Source organism: Mytilus trossulus, chromosome 2 (assembly GCF_036588685.1).
Source record: "Mytilus trossulus isolate FHL-02 chromosome 2, PNRI_Mtr1.1.1.hap1, whole genome shotgun sequence".
NCBI lineage: Eukaryota > Metazoa > Mollusca > Bivalvia > Mytilida > Mytilidae > Mytilus > Mytilus trossulus.
Window position 1 is genome coordinate 27,201,878 of NC_086374.1, and position 21,142 is coordinate 27,223,019.

At 32.5% G+C, this 21,142-nt stretch overlaps 2 protein-coding genes across 7 annotated transcripts in view; one reads left to right on the forward strand and one right to left on the reverse strand.

The window, feature by feature from the left end:
• Nucleotides 1–2,605, forward strand: part of LOC134706879 (solute carrier family 23 member 2-like) — a 27,280-nt gene extending 24,675 nt beyond the window's left edge. For all 6 annotated transcript variants that reach the window (XM_063566217.1, XM_063566214.1, XM_063566215.1 and 3 more), the window contains 2 exons: nt 192–287; nt 1,737–2,605. In XM_063566217.1, coding sequence (XP_063422287.1) covers nt 192–287; nt 1,737–1,987 — 347 coding nt within the window. In that variant the 3' untranslated portion in view covers nt 1,988–2,605. The remainder of the gene's footprint in view (nt 1–191; nt 288–1,736) is intronic.
• Nucleotides 2,533–21,142, reverse strand: part of LOC134705691 (uncharacterized) — a 32,714-nt gene continuing 14,104 nt past the window's right edge. Inside the window, exons 4-8 of the mRNA XM_063564411.1 lie at nt 17,766–17,869; nt 14,299–14,358; nt 12,900–12,959; nt 10,000–10,420; nt 2,533–7,287 (exon numbers count right to left, since the gene is read on the reverse strand). Coding sequence (XP_063420481.1) covers nt 4,637–7,287; nt 10,000–10,420; nt 12,900–12,959; nt 14,299–14,358; nt 17,766–17,869 — 3,296 coding nt within the window. The 3' untranslated portion in view covers nt 2,533–4,636. The remainder of the gene's footprint in view (nt 7,288–9,999; nt 10,421–12,899; nt 12,960–14,298; nt 14,359–17,765; nt 17,870–21,142) is intronic.

A 21,142-nucleotide genomic window follows, 5' to 3' on the forward strand; every position in this document is an offset into this window, starting at 1 on the left:
ATATTCAACCTTAATAGTATATTCACTGTAACTTTCAAGAGGATCATAAGTTTAGTATTTATGAAATTAATTATCATTTTTGGCTGGGATGATGCAACAGGAGATTGTAATATTACTTTTTAAAGACTATACAAAATGAAAGTGAATGATTCATTCCAACATTTATATTATCTATTAATTACTATCTTCAGGTAGTGAAATCTTTGACCAAATATTAGCAGTTTTACTTAGTACAAGTATGTTTGTTGGTGGGGTTGTTGGTTTTGTGTTGGACGTAACAATTCCAGGTAATATAATTTAGTTTATAAGCTATACATTTATAAGATCGTTTTCCTTAATTCTTCACTGACTTGAACCACCTCTGTGGTATGCTGATAGTGTGTTCGCTACAAGTGCGAAGGGCATGGGTTCAAGACCCGGTGGGGTCAAACCAAAGGCTTTAAAATTGTTACATGGTTCTTCGTCGCTAAGCTTTCGGTTGAAAGGCGTTAAAGCAAAAATTGGTCGGAAAGAAGCCATAAACTATTATCTTGTAAACTTAAGCACGGAAAGGGTCTGGCTCACCTTTTCCGGTACGTTTTTCTGAGAAAAAAAAATCCACTGCATACATTATAAACGTTAAAAAAAAAAGAGTTAAATCACAAAAATACTAAACTGAACAAGACTGAAATTCAAAACGGTAAGTCCCTAATCAAATTGCAAAATAAACTGATAAAACAAATCAAACGTTACACTTTTACATGATCTATTTCAATCAGGATTTCGCCCAATGCCAAATATCTGAAATCCTAGGATGTATAAGAAACTAGACTATTGAAGAGGTGTATAACCAAAAAGGACTTAAAAATATAAATATAGCTATCTAGGGTCAACTTTGTCTGATGGAGTTTTTTTTATAATTATTTAAATAACTGTAATGGACTTGTTATTTATCATGTCAATACGGTCTACAGAACTTATTACTAGTATACTTTTGATGGAATTTTATGTTACTGTCATACAAGTGAGAGGTTAAGCTACCTATAAAAACTATTTTTTTCCATCACTTTTTTTCATTTGAAAATGCCTGTTCCAAGTCAGGAATATGACAGTTGTTATCCATTCATTAAATGTGTTTGAGCTTTTGATTTTGCCATTTGATTAGGGATTTTTCATTATTAAAATTTCTCGACGTTCGGTATTTTGATATTTTCCTTTTTACTAGGTTTCATATTCCACCATGTTCCTTATACTAATGTCAAAATATATGTCTGATTATTAAACATATCTGTTTATTGTATGTGGCTATTCTATTTTATATTGAAAGGAACATGGGAAAAAATGTTTTGGTTAAAAATGGTAATGAATTAATGAAGTAAAAAATATATGGCCGATTTTGCCATTCTTGCAAAATTCAAAATATGTGTACTGGATATTAATGTAATACGAACATAAACCAAATGACTACATGATTATCCAAAATCGATTTCTATTGATTGATATTAAAATCAAATTATTTGGAAAATCAAATCTATAGTATCAATTACTGAAAAGTGATTTTAAGTTCATAATACGCAAATTATTAACAAATATTATATTTCACTGCTCTATCAAAGGCCAAAATAGCAGTCAAAGACTGACACAATTCAATGAAAATACCTGCATCATGTGTATGAGCGGAAACAATTAACCTGGTATCAGTTACAAACAAATTAATTTGGCAGTTTCGAAAAAGATCTTTATTTTTTTTCTTTTAGGTACAGTTGAAGAAAGAGGAATCCATAAGATGAGAAAGCATGATGTTGATGTAGATGATTCGAAACGTGACCCAACATACGATCTTCCTTTTATTCAACCATTTTTGGATAAAATCTCATTTCTGAGACACTTACCATTCTGTCCAACATATACACCTTTACAATGCAACTGTCGCAAAAACAATTTAAAGAAGGAAAAGATTGAAACTCAAACAGACGGCATAGATAATGTCACATGTGAAAAACTTTGATTAAGTTTTTATCTCTATTTTAAAATTCAAATCATGCTGATGGACAATACTGGTTTAAGGCTGAATATTCGATTAGAAAACAAAAGCTATGTATAGTTAGAGAAAAGGCAAAGAAGAGGATACGATAAGGATCTTACTTGCATTTTATTTTACTGCATTGTTACGAGGTGAAACATTTGCATGTGTGACTATTCTAAAGTTGAAACGATGCAAATCTAAACCAAATACATAAAGTGTAAGTTCCACGATTTTATGAATTAATTGTTTTGGCGATTTTTGCATGATTTTGCAAATATAATAATGGGAGCGAAAGTCAATTATTTAGTATAGTTTGATCAATTGTAACAGCATCTATTTTTGTAAATATTATATTACTTGCTATGGTTAGTAACTCAACAAATATGTAATCAAATTATTGATAAGTATCCTTATGTTGATTCCGTTGTTGTACCTTGGTTGTGAAATACCAGGAAGTAAAATAAGGTTCTAAATTCATCCATCACTTCGAAAACTGTCATCAACGTGTTTATAATGAGCATAACGTATTAAAGATGTATTTAACTTTTATTTTATATGCATGATAACATATCACTAATAAACTATATCATCAAAACTATATTTAGATATATTATATACATTCTGTATACATATCTATACTATTAAACAAGAAGACCTCATTTTGGGTGTCGCTTCTCTTCTTTCCACAATAAATTAATCAACACGCCTCTGTGTCCTATAGGTACAGTGCATAGTGCCATTTGTCATCCATTCATATGAATATTCAGATTGAGTTATTTTTGGAGAAAAACGAGAAAAAAGGCATCCGGATATTGTCCAGTCATTGGACGAAATTTTAAGTCAGATTAGACTTCCGGTTTGCGTTTTTCTGTATACTTTGAACATACATATACAAAGAATGGATCGATTAGTAAACTTAGAATTGAAAGATAATACAGGCTATATTTATATAGTAATGAATGTTCATAATAACAGATAATCGCTAAAAATATTCATGTGAACTTTTGATACCTTTTCTGAAATTCTCCAGTCATTTAAAATCAATTACAAAATTCATTGATTACAAAAAAAAAATGATGTGGTATGATGGCCATGTTGAGACAACTCTCCACAATTAAGAGACCAATATGACACAGATATTAACAACTATAGGTTACCGTACGACCTTCAACAACGAGCAAAGCCCATACCGAATATATACACAGCTTTAAAAGGCCCCGAACTGACAATGTAAAACAATCCAAAGCAGAAAACTAGCGGCCTTATTCATGTACAAAAAATGAACGATAAACAAATATGTAACACATAAACAAACAACAACCACTGAATTACAGGCTCCTTACTTGAATGTTCATAACATACTTAATGTATGTTCATATTGAAATTGATAGTAAACCAAAAAATGGGAATATTGGAAATAAAGGAGGAGGGATAAAAAAAAGCATTTTCCTGTCCCCAATAACCTATGACTCATGATACTTTTGCTGAAATTCTCCAGTCATTCAGTATTTTACAAAATTCTTTCAACAACGCGTATTTACATACTTTAAACTACGTTCTGAATGCCCGCGATTTCGCGGGTGTGTTCTAGTATATTTGAAAATAACATAAAAAAAAGCAAATTTAAATACACCAGATGCGCAGTTCGACAATTTATGTCGCTTCAGTGACACTCGTGGCCAAATGATATGACTATTCAATATCAAACCAAATAGGATAAAACTAATAGCCAAATCCTGACAAGAAATTCGAGACTTCCACGAAGGAGATTTGTTACTTCTAAATTTGGTACCTCAATGTTATTTTTAATGTTTCCTAGATTGCATATTTGTACATTATTAGTATAATGCTGTTTGGTCGACTCATATTACCTTCAGCGTTAGATTTAGTTTTATAATAGAGCCTTTAGGCAAAAACCTCAAGTGCAAAATGTTTTTAAATGCTTGAATAAAATGAACATTCGACAATCAAAATCAAAAAATAACGTACTGACTGCAGTAACTTAGAATATAGATCCCACAAGACCCTACAACAAATCGTCCAGTGATCTCAGTTCAGGCTCTCCAATTTGATTCCAAGTGTGTTTCCAATCAGACAGTATTTTGCGGTTTTAAAACGTTTGCTTATCTCATTCCTTATCCTGAAATACTGCACGTCTTATACGCCTAAGTACAAATTATATATCTCGCATTGAATAGATTTTCAAGGGATTGTACTTCCTATTATGATTTCCTTGATAGAGGGTTGCTGCTCTCAAAGAAGATATAAAACCAAGAGTTCCATGTGTCGAAGTTGAAATCATCTCTTTTGTTAATTTCATGGAAGCAATCATAAGTTAGTTGACCCTTATGCAATATCTGTTTCACAGTTCTATGTTCTAATTTTCGTAATCCCAACCCCGTTCCCTAGCTTGATCCTGAACGTGACCTATTTGATAAAACTTATCGCCGGGCTTTAATGTGCATGTGCAACTCTGGTATTTCGTCATACACGTTCCCTTCTTGCATTTGTGTAAAATATGAAAATGAGTTACAGAACATATTATTGATTATAAATAAAAAGAACTAAACTACTCAAAATCAGCACAATGGGGTTTAAAGACAAACAACAAACAATGTTAATTGTGTTCATTCATATCACAATAATTGTAGTTTTACTTCTTTTTGGTTCTTCTTGCGTCAACATTAACGAACTTGTACCCTCGATTCTTGTTTGCATCTCTCCTTCTTCAACATCTGCATCGTGTAGACATGTTCTTGCCGTTTCTAGTAACATTTTATACTTAACATCTTCTCTAGCAGTAACAAGCATTTCAACATTGTAAGACACATCAAGCTTTTGTAAATATGGAAGAGATTTTGTTGCAACTTCTACCATTTTTTTCAAAGTGTCAAAGTCATTGATTTTGTTCCGATCCAAAATAATTGTTCGTAGAGATGGACATTTCGCAATCCCATCTATCAAATCGGCTGCACCTTTCGGTCCGATGTTATTTGAGCGTAGCATGAGAGACTGAAGCCTTGGTAATGATGACATTGACTGGCCAATTGCAGTTGCATGTTTATCTTGCAATTCGTTTGCCTGTAAAATTATTTCAGTGAGCTCAGTAAAATCTGACAGTACTTTCTGATTATCGAAGATGCTTGTGTTACCGATGCCACACTGCCATAGACCTAAATATTCGATTGACTTTGCACAGGACTTCAACATGTCTACAAATACTTCACTAACTTCATCTGATTCATCAACCGGAACTGCAACGGCTCCTGTTCCTATCTGTCGATGTACTATCCCAACTTCGTTTTTACCGAATTCGAAATGATTCAAATGTCTGCTTTCTTTGATTAACCTGAAGAACTTTATAGCGCCTTTTTGACTTACATTGTTACATCGAATATTTATTTTTTTCAACGGTTTACTTTGTAGGGCATTTGCTAGATCCTCAGTACCGTCATCCCCTAATCCACAATAACACACATTGATTATCTCAAGGAAATGCAAACCTTCAACTAACATTGAGAGAATCAATCCACCATTAGGACCAAAATTGTTTTCGTGAATTCTCAAGGCTCTGATGCCAGTGTTATTCAGCAATGACTGGCATAAAGTTTTAAGTCCTACATCAGTTAAATCATTTTTTGAAACGTCTATGCTTCTCAGTTTCCTCAACTGTGCAAGCTCTGGTTTCATTGCCGCCATACCTTCATCCCCTAACTCGCAGTTGCGCATTTCCAACATCTCAAGACTTGTTAGGTTCCTTAAACCCAATTCTTTGTTATAATCAATTTTTCTTGTAAAAAGTTTATTATCATTTAGAATCAGCTGAGTGATATTACTTGACATAAGAGCTTTGCATAACGGGTAAGCTTGTAAAACATCAATTCCAGTTTCAGACAGATTCAGTTCATTGACGTCTAGTCCATTTATAAATGCATTCTGCAGTGATACAATATCTGCGTCTCTCACCGGAACAGAAGTAAAATCCATCATTAACGGACCGACCGGTTTGAAAGTGCTTCTTGTAGAATATTCGGACTTTTTGCTAGACGACTTATCCTCAGACTCATCCTTAGATGGCACGGACCCAGTAATGCCATTGACGTCATGACAGACGACACGATAGCTGACAACAAACACTTGTCTAAAGTGTTCATGTGTTAGTGACAATTTTGTTGATTTTCTTTCAATTCTTGCTGGATCTATACAGATTTCTCCTTTAAGTTCTCCCGATCCATGCAAGTTGATTCCTTGTGCTATGGCTAACATGAAAGGCATGGTAGTGTCTGTATACTCAGGTAAACAGATGCGGTTTGCAATGATTTTGTTATCATTAAACCAGAATATTTCAATTTTATCAATATCTCTGGATGTCTTATTCAAAGTAATTGTTGGAAATTTATTAATAACCTTACCACCTGTGTTTTCTGATGCATGTTTGACAGGCTCTGAATTGGATTTCTTGATTATGCTTGCCTTTTCTGGTGCGTACAGTAATGTTTTGAATGTGGTTCCTTCCCTCATGATACGGTTAAGGAGATATACCGTTTCCTTCTCTAGCTCAAAATTGAGACAATCCAAATTTCCAAATGACTCATGATGTATCTTGTCACATAAAAGTAGCTTGTAGAACATGTATTCAAAAATAGCTGAATGCGTCAAATCGTCGTTTTCAGCCAGGCTTGATATTCGGTATGGTTCCAAAAGTGCCCCTGCAATTATAGGGAACATCTCTATTTTTGACAACTTCAACCATGTAACATTCTGATTGCTTTCAGTAATAATTTGACTTACAAGCTTAACAGCAAGGTAAGTCATAACTAGCGTACTGTTGAATCTAATTCTGTTGGAAATTACCATCAAATAGTTCAAACAAGTCTTCCATTCAGCTTTATCAAAGCTAATACGCTGATCTTCTACCAGAAGTTCCACATTGTCGCCATTATAAGTAAATTGACATTCATAATTGTCAGTGCAGCCAAGAATGTATGCCAGATTATATACCTTAAGGTTTCCTAAATCACTCTTGAACTCGGTTTCTAACTTGTCAATAATTGACTGATAAAAAAGCTGCACCGCCTCAAATGCACCTAACTTCGCCAGCTGTACTAAATATTCAGGTATGGAATCTCGAACAAATGGATCATCGAACATTTGAAGCATTCTAGAAGATAACATTCTTTGGTATTCTCTCAGTGCTTTGTTTTTGTCGTGTTGTGTTTGAAAAGAACTGCCTGTCCCATGAAGAATGACAGATTCCATTGTATTTCTTGGTCCCAATGGTGCTGGAAAAAAATAAAAATATGTTAGCAAACGCAAACTAAGAACAACTTCCTCTCTAAAAGGTCATGAATGTAGAAACTTAAATGCAACTTTAAAATAAGATGCCATATTCTAGCGTATTTAACAGAAAACTATAGGTCTAGATCCTTAATGCAATGTGTGAGTTTTTGAGAGAAAAATGTAATTCATATTTAGGACCTGAAAAGATATTCTGATTGCTTTCAGTAATAATTTGACTTACATGCTTAGCTGTTGAATCTAATTCAAAATGGTCACGCTGAAGTGCGATGGTTACATTGTGACGTTTACCTGTTGATATTTACGCTGAAGTGCGATGGTGGTTACGCAATAGTGCGATGGCCAACTTAAGACTTTGAGTAAAAGCAAAATGCACCTGGGCTGTTGTAATAAAATAACACCATTAATATTTGGCTGCTAGCCTCTTATTTGGAAGATGTTTTGATTTCTGTTTAGACCAAACCAAAGACTTAAATTTTTGTTTTAATCTAATTTTCCAAGTCTCCAATTATTCTTTTAACACGCAAAAGTATGGAATAAGGTGTCTCATTTACTAAAATATTATGATAAAACTTAGTAATTGCTCACATTCTTCTTCAATTTATATTTACATGTTGTACCTTGAATGTCGGAATGGTATCCACGAAGTAATAATACCGACAAGTAAATTTATTCTTTACTAATAACGAAGCTTGTCAATTATTTCACGAAAAAAAAGATGAGGATGATAAATTGGGAAGTACACGTAGGGTTTAGTCAGGTTAGTTTCTGTCTGACATGTTAAACATGTAAACATGTAAAACGAAAATATATCGGGTATAAATCAACATTGTATGAACTTGATATAGCAAATTCATTGAAACTTTGCAAATACTATCATATTTTTTTTTTAACTTTAAATTGCCCACATAAAATCATGTGACGCTTACCATAAGATAAATAAAGATTAATATTTAGATTAGTATACTGTATTTATCGTAAAAAAAGTCTGTGACATAATTCAGAATACTGGTTAGCCCATTTGGTGACCAAGTTCATCTTTCAGCCGCTTTGCTGCCTCAAATGTTTTAACCTATTTATTTAACCTCAATATGTAATGCTTAAAACTGTTCGGGACTTGAATTGTTTGTTTCTTTCTTCTTTCCTTACTTTTCTTTGTTGGCATGAAACCTTCATCTACAAAACCTTATTTTCCTGCCTGCGAATTCATGTTGTATTTTGAAAACGTAATATTATTCAAACGTCATACACAAAACCATCGGACTTCAGCGAAAGGACCATCGTACTTCGGCGCGGACCATCGCACTTCAGCGTGGCCATCGTACTTCAGCGTCCCCATCGCACCTCCGAGTCCTACATAATGTTAAAAGTTGATGTGTTATATCTAATTTTACAACTGTGTTAACATAAACAGAATATTTTTTGTTTGAATGGTTTTTTTTTTTTCGCTTTATAAGGAAATATCTCAGATAATGTTACTTGTTAAATGCGTTCTTTATTTTCTGAAAACATATTTAGAATAATTTTGCATTTTCTTTTGCTTAACCGATATTTGTACAAATTTGAAAAAAAGAATATATAAACTATATTTTGACTTATTACTAACATATTATATTGCTTTTAAGTTCATCTTTCTATCTTGACGGGCTGTTTTTTTTTAACAAGATTAAAACAGTAGCTAAATGATTCAAATGGTCAACGATTATTAAACTGCAATAATGAAAATCTGAAAACATTAAAGCTGTATAGAATTTCAGGAAAATTTAAAAAAAAAATCAGAATAAAGAAAACCTCATGAATAAAGAAGGGAGATGTTATATAGTGTCATATATGATAACTTACTATTGTTATTTCAAATCCATTGTAACAAAGTTTTATAAGTTCTTTATTTCCCTAAAACAATCACTGCTAAAAAAAAATTAAAGGGCTTGAAATAAAAAAAAAAAAAGTAGTACACCGATGTTCAAAAGTCATTAATCGATTGAGATAAAACATATTCGGGTTACAAAGTAAAACCGATGGAAAGACATCAACTATAAGGAAAACAAATAACAACAGGAACACTGAGACGTAGCAAAAACAAACGCCAACATACATAGAAACGAACCATTTGATAACAGCTGCCATATTCCTGACTTGGTACATGACATTTAAAAAATAAGGGTCGGTTGTACCTGGTCTTGTGGCTAGCCAAACCTCCAACTTATATTACCATGTTAAAAAAAATTACTAAAATGACAACATAACAGCACTATTAATACAAGCAAAAACACACATCACAGAAAAACGCACAAACAATAGAGATAATGGTCGACACAACCGCAGAACAACGACAGACACCAATTGACATCACAAACAGTGACGCACTTAGAAACTACATTTTGGCTAATTATTGAAATATTGTATCGATTTAAAGATTGACCTCCCTCTACCCTTATGGACTGAATTCAAATAGCTTGACAAACATCTTCAATATCACAAGCTTTCGAATATATGCAAAGGAAGCTTGTTGCTAAACTATGGACACTGAGGTTTTCCTAGCATTAGGATAACGTATGACCATGTCGAACTGCGATTTGAGTTGAATTTATTCGGAAATCATTCCGTATGTTGTTAAAAGTAACCTCGAACATTCGTATCCACTGCATTTAAATAGTAGAATAGAATACGACTTTGAGCATTCGATGTTATCTTACCATTTTTGTGAGTCAGAATATCACGTACAAATATGTAGTCACTTTCTTTGATATAAACTTGAATTTGAAAGTCCTCATCTGACAGTTCTATGCCGTTACTTTGTGCCTCTATAATCATCTGTTGGCGCCTCTGTTGTGTAAGAATATCTCGTGCTAAAGCCGATACGAGTCCTCCTGAGTGATATAAATTCCAGAAAGCATCTAATTTCTCTACTGTCTCGATCCTGAACGATAAAACAATACATTTGTGGAGTATTTCGTCTATGTCTGCAATCATTTCTTTTGCCAAACTCCTTATCTCTGGAATGTCGTCTCTAGTTTCAATCGTATCAAACAATTTGCCATACAACTTTAATATCACACGCTTTCGAAGATCAGCAGTTGGTTCTTGTTGCTGACCGGTGGGCGGTAATTCCTTTGGCTACAATGTAGTAATTGATTCTTTTTTTAAAATAATGAAAACAGTGTTGTATAAGCCTAAATTATATCAAGATCTAAAAATGTTTTAATGTGACTGGTCCGTTAGAATTTCCTACTTGGAAAACAAATTTTCTTGTGTTTATTTCCTATGTAAAAAACATTTTTTTTTAAATTAGTTTCAGATTTTGTAATAATCAATTCAATAATTTTAGGCAAATTCGTATAATGAGACATAGACCGTGTATTACATACAATGGTTTAAGTTGAATTATCCTTGAAAATGAAAATCATTCCGCATCCACATAAAGCTATTGTTGATGGTCAATAAAGATGAAATACTTATACCAGACACATTAAAAGGGTAAAATATGATTCTTTGTGAAAGTGAAATAACCCCATAAAAGTAACCATAAGTTAAAACTTCAAACTTAATATTCCGTTCGTTCCATATAGGAAAACAGAATGGTTATTTTGAAGCCAATAAGTTATATTTGACAATATTCGATATTGTATATGCTTTTTATTAATATTTATTCTTCGTGGCATTTCACTTGCTGTTCGGTATATCTTTCTAATCTTTATTTATTTCATTCCACATGGGTAAACAATTTGGCTTCTTAAATGGTTTCAATAGAAAAAAGCACAAATATTAAAATAAAAGGCACAACATATTTAGATTTCAATTATCCCTTCACTTCTCACTTTTCTCATTATGAAGGTATCTTACTTAAGGTACTATTTGTTGTCTGTTTGTCTCTTTCATTTTTAGCCATGGCGTTGTCAATTTATTTTCGATTTATGACTTTGACTGTCCTCCTGGTATCTTTCGCCCTACTTTTAAGCAATCAAGATGAATTAATAGCACACATATCACAGCTGGTTTTTGTGACATTGTTGAATTTTCAATATTTTGCTAATACTTGACTTATAACTTGACATAAAGCAATACATTTGCGGATTATTTTCTCTTTCATTTTTGTGACGATTTGATCTTCGTAAATAAAGGCAACAGTAGTATACCGCTGTTCAAAACTCATAAATCCATTGACAAAAAGCAAAACCGAGGGAAACGCATTAAGGGGGCTCGCGGGTCTAAATCATTTTTTTTATTTAATATAAGATTTCGCTATATTTTTCTATAAATGAACTTTATCTTATATCTAATAGAAAAATAAAATAAAAAGATGGGGTCACCGTCCATTTACTCTCACAATCTGCTTTCGAAAGAAGTATACATTTTTGTAAAAGTACTTATTTTCTGTTGAACTGATAGGAGAAAAAGAGTTAATATCGAAATAAAAAAAGGAACTAAATTACAGAAATCGATAAAATTTTACAATTATTTAGTTTATGTACAGCTTATTCGAAAACAACAATAAAAAATATAGGTCACCGATGAGTTAAAAAAAATATTTCAATTTTAATGCCAAAGAAAGGCATTTTTGCACCAAAGGGAGATAATTTAGAGCTTTTTCAATGATATCTACATTTTAAAAATCACCTGGGGCGAACACGAATTAATTTTTTGGAATAATTTTTGTACCATATGATAAAGTAACAACTACTAAAGGTAATCAATAAAATTTGTAGTGAAAAATAAATGTTTATTTTTTTCTGAAAATCTTATACCCGCGAGCCTCCTTAAATATAACAGGAGAACAACGACATAAGACTAAAATGTAACACACACAGAAACGGACCGAGCTTTAGACAAAATCCAACGAGAATAACAAAGATAACATCAAAACAAAATACTAAAGTACATGAATTTGGGATAGACAAGTACAGTGACACGTCTTATCGCAATGTGAATTTACACTAAAAAAATAAGAGAAAACAAACTACACAACGTTAAAATGTAATACACACAGAAACGAATTATAATATAACAACGGCCATATTCCTGACTTGGTACAGGGCAATTTTAAAGGATAACAAAGATAAAAAAAAAGTTGTGCCAAAAATGGCAAGGGTTTTCTGTTAATTACCAGAACATCTCTATTATTTAGAATAATTTATACTTTTCCAAACAGTAAATTTCATAAAATGACTATACAAAAGATGTACATGATAAAACTGAAGTCTTTACTAATTACAGGAAACAACTGAAATACATTACATAACCAGACATTTGAAACACAAATTATTTTAAAGCAGACACATTCGAATAAGTTTAAACCCCAACGCCAAGTGACGCCATATTTAAAACTTGCAAAAAAGAGAGAGAAAAAATGACGTAACATGAGAATGAATAAGATAGAATTAGGATTGATTTAAAATTATATATTTGAACTAAATACTGATATTGCATTCAATAACAAAGCACATTTCAATACTTATTAATAGCAAACTAAGGTAGCAATTAACTATATTATAAAGCTATGTCCGGTTTGTTTTGAATCTAACTTCAAACGTAAAATATCGTACTGATTATATACGTTAAACGAAATCAAATCTAATAAATGAAGGTAATTCATTACCTCGGGCGTCATACGTCCTTGACATTCTTGTTGCTGTTCGGTGTGCAGTAATTCAACTGGCTACAATATAGTAATTAGTGCTTTTCAAAAAAATGAAAACAGTGTTTTATCAGTCTGAAATTATATCCTTAAACTATCTAATTGACTGGTTCATTAGAACTCTTACTTGGATAACAACTAACAAGCTTCTTAAATGGTTTCAATAGAAAAAAAGCACAAATATTAAAATAAAAGGCACAACGTATTTAGATTTCAATTATCTCTTCACTTCTCACTTTTCTCATTATGAAGGTATCTTACTTAAGGTACTATTTGTTGTCTGTTTGTCTCTTTCATTTTTAGCCATGGCGTTGTCAGTTTATTTTCGATTTATGACTTTGACTGTCCCTCTGGTATCTTTCGCCCTACTTTTAAGCAATCAAGATGAATTAATAGCACACATATCACAGCTGGTTTTTGTGACATTGTTGAATTTTCAATATTTTGCTAATACTTGACATAAAGCAATACATTTGCGGATTATTTTCTCGTTCATTTTTGTGACGATTTGATCTTCCTAAATAAAGGCAACAGTAGTATACCGCTGTTCAAAACTCATAAATCCATGGACAAAAAGCAAAATCGGGGTAACAAACTAAAACCGAGGGAAACGCATTAACAAAGATAACATCAAAACAAAATACTAAAGTACATGAATTTGGGATAGACAAGTACAGTGACACGTCTTATCGCAATGTGAATTTACACTAAAAAAATAAGAGAAAACAAACTACACAACGTTAAAATGTAATACACACAGAAACGAATTATAATATAACAACGGCCATATTCCTGACTTGGTACAGGGCAATTTTAAAGGATAACAAAGATAAAAAAAAAGTTGTGCCAAAAATGGCAAGGGTTTTCTGTTAATTACCAGAACATCTCTATTATTTAGAATAATTTATACTTTTCCAAACAGTAAATTTCATAAAATGACTATACAAAAGATGTACATGATAAAACTGAAGTCTTTACTAATTACAGGAAACAACTGAAATACATTACATAACCAGACATTTGAAACACAAAAGCAGACACATCCGAATAAGATTAAACCCCAACGCCAAGTGACGCCATATTTAAAACTTGAAAAAAAGAGAGAGAAAAAATGACGTAACATGAGAATGAATAAGATAGAATTAGGATTGATTTAAAATTATATATTTGAACTAAATACTGATATTGCATTCAATAACAAAGCACATTTCAATACTTATTAATAGCAAACTAAGGTAGCAATTAACTATATTATAAAGCTATGTCCGGTTTGTTTTGAATCTAACTTCAAACGTAAAATATCGTACTGATTATATACGTTAAACGAAATCAAATCTAATAAATGAAGGTAATTCATTACCTCGGGCGTCATAGGTCCTTGAAGTTCTTGTTGCTGTTCGGTGTGCAGTAATTCAACTGGCTACAATATAGTAATTAGTGCTTTTCAAAAAAATGAAAACAGTGTTTTATCAGTCTGAAATTATATCCTTAAACTATTTAATTGACTGGTTCATTAGAACTCTTACTTTGATAACAAATTTTCTTGTGATTATTTCCTTTGGTAAAACTTCTTATTTTGAATATATAAGTTTGAAGTTTTGTAATAATCAATTCAATTATTTTAGGTAAATTTGTACAATCAGACATAAACCGTGTATTACATACAATGGTTTAAGTTGAATTATCCTTGAAAAATCAAAATCATTCCGCATCCATGCAGATAAATCTATCGTTGGCCAATAAAGATTTTTGATTCTTTTTAAAATAATGCTTACCAGTTACTGGTATATAAAAGACTGTTGCAAACCCTATACAAACTGGAAGCTATAATTTCGGATATTGCAAGTCACCGACTTTTCAAGCCAGTCCGCGTTGGAAAAGATGAAAAAGAGAAAAGATCTTTCCTTAATCTTTCCTTTGCCAACAAAGGTCTCGATGGCATCAACTTAGGCTATATCCTTTATAATAAATTAGTTCAATCGAAAATACCTCTGTATTTCAAAGACCAGTCTGTAGCAATCATTTCTAATACCTTTACCAATGCTATTGCAACTAAGATTTTCAATTACAAACACGTTTTGCACATTCACATATTATCTTGCTGGCCACGCTATTACCGGTGACCTCAACATTGTTATAGCACTTCTATTCGAAATGTTTTATCGAAAGGTTCGAAATATCGTGAGCCTAAATCCATCAATTGGAAATACAACTTTAAAATTTGGATGGATTCAGTCGAGGATTATGCCAGGCAATGAGCTAAGCGGGAGAAGGAAGACGTAATGGGTCTATCAATGCTAATGCTACGTCAATCTTTAAAGACCTAAATGTTGAAAACACCTATCCTACCTCCATGACAAATATGTTGTTGTCCTCGCAGATAAAGCCCCAAACAACATCGTTTTTGTGTGTAAAACTCATTACATTAACAGCTTGATAAACGATTTAGGTATTGACAATTCATATGGAAACTCAACATATACCCTCACGACACTTACTAAAGAGGAAATCCTGGATAATCAAAGGTCTGTTCTGTGTTCCTTTGGAATTTCAACCAAAGATGAAGAACTGGATCTATCATCACTGTATTGGATATCTAAACTACATAAGTGTCCTTACAAACAACGGTATATTGCTGGGTCTTCCAAGTGCTCCACGAAACCTCTTTCTAAATTATTAACATGTATTTTATCAGCAATCAAATACAGGCTTCAAAGTTATTGTGAAACTGCCTATTCTAGAAGCGGCGTGAATCAGATGTGGATACTTAAAAATTCCAAAGATCTTTTAGAGTACATACAATCTAACTCTCTGTCATCTTGTAACAGTATTAAAACATTTGACTTTTCTACTGTTAACACCAGAAGTCCACATTCCAAACTAAAAGACAAATTGAAAGAGTTGGTATTCCTTTGCTTCATAAAAAGAATGGCCAACGTAGATACAAGTATCTTGTCTTAGGGAGGGATAAATCTTACTTTGTAACGGATCACTCTAATTCAAACAAACAAAAATCTCTGAAACTGATATTACCAAGATGCTTGATTTCTTGATGGACAATATATTTGTTACGTTTGGAGGACGTGTTTTTCAACAGACTGTCGGCATTCCAATGGGAACAAACTATGCCCCTCTACTTGCCGACTTGTTTCTTTATTATTATGAAGCTGACTTCATGCATGAACTTCTTAGGAAGAATGATAAGAAGTTAGCAATATCCTTTAACTTTACTTTCCGCTATATAGGTGATGTTCTTTCACTAAATCATTCAAAATTTGGTGACTATGTGGAACGCATCTATCCCATCGAGCTAGAGATAAAGGATACTACAGATACAGTTAAGACGGCCTCATATATTGAATTACATCTAAAAATAGACAATGAGGGTCGGTTGAAAACAAAACTTTACGACAAAAGAGATGATTTCAGCTTTCCAATTGTGAACTTCCCATTTTTAAGTATCAACATTCCAGCAGCACCTGCATACGGGGTATATATCTCCCAATTGATACGATATTCCCGTGCTTGCATTTCCTATCATGATTTTCTTGGTAGAGGGTTGCTGCTTACAAGGAAGCTATTAACCCAAGAGTTCCAAATGGTGAAGTTGAAATCATCTCTTCGTACATTTTACGGACGTCACCACGAGTTTGTTGACCGTTATGGAATAACCGTTTCACAAATGATATCGGATATGTGCCTTACGTCGTAACTACAATCCCCTTCCCTTTCATGAATGTGACCCACATAATTAGACTACTTACCGGATTTTTTATCACATAAGCAACACGACGGGTGCCACATGTGGAGCAGGATCTACTTACCCTTCCGAAGCACCTGAGATCACCCCTAGTTTTTTGGTGAGGTTCGTGTTGTTTATTCTTTAGTTTTTTTTTGGTGTGTCAGGTGTGCTGTTGTTTGTTTGTCTTTTTCATTTTTAGCCTTGGCGTTGTCAGTTTGTTTTAGATTTCTGAGTTTGACTGTCCCTTTGGTATGTTTCGTCCCTCTTTTGAGCTATATTTACGAATGCTGTCCTCATACCGATGATGAAGTTTAGTAAATGTTTTGACGAATTTGTGATATTGATAGTCAACATATTACAGCTGGTTTTTGTGACATTGTTGAATTTTCAATAGTTCGTTAATGTATTTGACTTATAACTTGACATAAAGCAATACAGTACATTTGCGTATAATTTTGTTGTTCATCTTTGTGATGATTTGACCTGCGTAATTTATTTCCTCGGGTATCACACGTTCCCGAAGATCTACATTAGGTAGGTAGGTATGACAAAACTGGTTTGTGACTGTTGTATTTTCAATATTTTGTCATGAATTGACTTACAACTTGACATTTATATCATTTATTATAACAAAGATAAGTTTTTAAAACCTTTTAAACCATATAGGTGAACATCCTAAAATAATTTATATGTTAATACGTGAAAAGTTCGTGTAAATAAAAATACCAAAAAATCGGTATGATATTTCATAAGAAATTTTAATGCAATATCACTGGAATCTCTGGAATTATATGTCTCTACTCCAACCACCTTCAAACATGGTCCTCAATTGTACTTTGTTAGTATTTATTAAGACCTTGGAGATAAAATGTACTTAATTGTCTTTGTTTTCTTGGCACGTTTTTTCTATGATTAAAAATTTGGCTCTACATAGTCCCTGTTATACTATTTTATAACATTTTTTTTTAGATCAATGCAACAAAATATTTTTCCATGGGGAAGATTGACATATTGTGAAAAGAACGTTTAGAGACTGCTAGAGACAAATACGACTGTAAAAAATACTGCATTGGTAATTAACTTACCTCGTCTGTTGGTGGTAATTTAACAAGAGTTTGTTCTTCTTTTTCTCCACATCCATGTCCATTTATGCACTCTCCAATTGCACCAACTGTGACACTCAATTGAGCTGCAATTTATTATTCTACTAAATTTCAATAGTTAGATATCTTTAAGAAAGATAGCACTTTCTTAAAGGCTTTGGGTCTCCATTGTAGCTAATCTTTTTGTTAAAAAAGAACAATAAAAACAAAACACGCTTGGCGAACCTGAAGCGCTTTTCTTGATTTGCTTTCATCTGTAACGCTTTTACGCTAAATTTTTAAAGCAAAGGGTTTGTAAAACCATGAAAACGTGAGATTTATGAACAAAAGGGACATAAAAGAATGGTAAAATGAACATATGTCAATTTCAAATTTATGGTTGATGCCTTCTTACGTCATAACGCCGATGCCATTTTGTCGATTGCACTTTTTATTTAGAGATTATTTTTCTCTCAACTTCGAAAATAAATTTTGGCATGAAAAATCTTCACCAACGACCAGAATTATGCAAATTTTAGACTTTTAGTGTGCTTGTTAAGGAAAGCATTTCTCGGAAATATCTAAAAGTAAGGATACAATAAGCTACAATATAATCCGAGTTTACGATAGCCTATATCCTTTTTTCATTAGTATTGCCTTATTTATTCATTACTGTTGAATAAACTAATGACACCTTGATAATGGAAAACTTATTATAAAAGTATTTCCACACAATATTATCCGATGCATGTTCATACTATACTGACTTCATATACTTGGTCGTTATCCAATCTCTATATTTGTTATTTTGCAGTCTCTTAAATACTGGCTATATTTGTATAAAGGCCCTCTTTTGAATTTTTCAAAATTAGCATATAAGTCAAAGATGTCGATTGTACCTTCTCATGTGTACCTTCAATAAACACATTATTCAGTTTCTAAAATTCATTCGTTTTGACCATGTTGTCAGAAGGAAAACTCATATCTGTAGTGAAAAGAAAGTACACGAAAGATATGGAAATTATCTTTTCTCATGTTTGTCAGGCGAAAAGTAAAACAAACTACGCACATATTCCAAGTTAAAAAAGGAATATAAACCTGAGACTTATACAAAGTTAAATATCTCAAAACAATAACGATGATTAGACAGTTATGTAAATTAAGAATTTCTAACCACAATTTACACACTGAAAAAGGCAGATATTATAATACGCCTTTGGATCAAAGAATATGTAAATTATATATAAACATTGTATTATCGGATAACAAAATTGAAGATGAGTTTCATTTTATATGTGAATGCAACCTCTATCAAGACGTGCGGAAAAGTTTCATGATGACATTTTTAACCGGATTTTTGTGACAAAAAATGTCGGTTATTAATTTGGGGATGTACGGCGGGCGGGCGGGCGGCAATCAAATGTTGTCCGTGCATTAACTCATGAACCGTTCAACCAAAGCTTATGAAATTTTATATGTTGTAACTGACAACTAAATGAAGGTCAAGTTCAATAATGGCGATTTTGACTTTTACCGTTCAGGAGTTATGGTTCTTGAAAGATTGAAAAATGGTGTTTCCAGTCGTGTTTGACATTTTCTCATGAACCATTCAACCAAAGCTTTTGAAATTTTTATATGTTGTTACTGATGGCAAATTAGAGGTCAAGTTCAATAATGACGACTTTGACTTTTACCGTTCAGGAGTTATGGTTCTTGAAAGATTGAAAAATGGAGTTTCCAGTCGTGTCCGCGCATTTACGCATGAACTGTTCTACCTAAGCTTCCCAAATTTTAATATATTGTTACTGATGACAAAATGGAGGTCAAGTTCAATAATGGCGATTTTGACTTTTACCGTTCAGGAGTTATGGTTCTTGAAAGATTGAAAAATGGTGTTTCCAGTCGTGTCCGTGCATTTTCTCATGAACCATTCAACCAAAGCTTTTGAAATTTTTATATGTTGTTACTGATGGCAAATTAGAGGTCAAGTTTAATAATGACGACTTTGACTTTTACCGTTCAGGAGTTATGGTTCTTGAAAGATTGTGAAATGGCGTTTCCATTCACGTTGTTGTATTTACTCATGAACCATTCAATCTAAGCTTTACAAATTTTAAGATGTTGATACTGATGACAAAATGGAGGTCAAATTTGATATTGACGATTTTCACTTTCACCATTCATCAGTAATGGTTCATGTGATATTGCCAGGACACAAATAAATATAAATAAATCCGGTTTGCTGTCGTTGTGACAGCCTCTTGTTAATATTATACCATGTTTTTGTAATTTAGATAATTTTTATAAATTTAAATATTTAATGAACTGTTCGGAGACTGATGTTCTCAACAGATTTCTTTTGTATATAGACAAATGTATTTTGATTAGACATTCATCAGTGGGAATAATTGCATAATATTGAAGTGGATGTTTTGTCTTTTGTTTGTTATAAGTGCTGTTATGTTTTATTTTTGTTTTGTTTTTTATATGTGTTCATGTGTTTCAGCGATGATCCTTTTGAACTGGATTTTATACTGAATAAAATTAGTAAGTTAGTTAGTTATTTTATACAGGAGTGTGCATCTTTGCACATTGGGTCGACATTTGTTACACTTAATAATTACAGTTTTGTTTTCAGAAATCCAATAAATGAAAACAGCAAAAATTAAGGAAAAAACCACCACAGTTTTGAGTTACATGACGTTATTAAACCAACTGAGACTTGAGGAAAGGGCAAATTTACATATTGTCTTAAAAAATAGTACGTTACACCACCATTTTCCAGGTTAGGCCGGGATCGAGGATTGGGAGTCAGCAAAAAAGTTTAGCCCCGCCACATTCTGTAATTCATTGGTTGTCGTTTGTTGCTGTATATCATATTTAGTTTTCTTTCATTGTTTTATACATAAGTCATAAAGTTTTACATTTTTTTATTTCGCTGTCGTTTATAGTTGACTATGCAGTTTGATTTTGCTCATTCTTGAAGGGTGTACTTTGAAATATTGTTGTTAACGTCTGTGTCATTTTATCTCTGGCAGAGAGTTGGCAATCATACAAGATTTTCTGATTTTTATATATGTCGTGTTCAAGTTGCGATTTTGTACAGGTTATAACATGTACAAAAATATTGTACATGTTATAACTTGTATAATGCAAAAATCCAAGTTATAACATGTACAAAAGTACCTCATACATGTTATAACCTGTACCAAATATTGCTTAAAAATGGTTTTAACTTGTACAAAATCGAAAAATAAGGATATGTTTCAGTTTTCGCAACAAATGTTATTGACCTCAATAATATTTTCATAACTTTTTTATTATTCCTTCATGTTAGTGTGTTTTGTCCTTTTATGATACAGGTAATGTCCAGGGAGCGG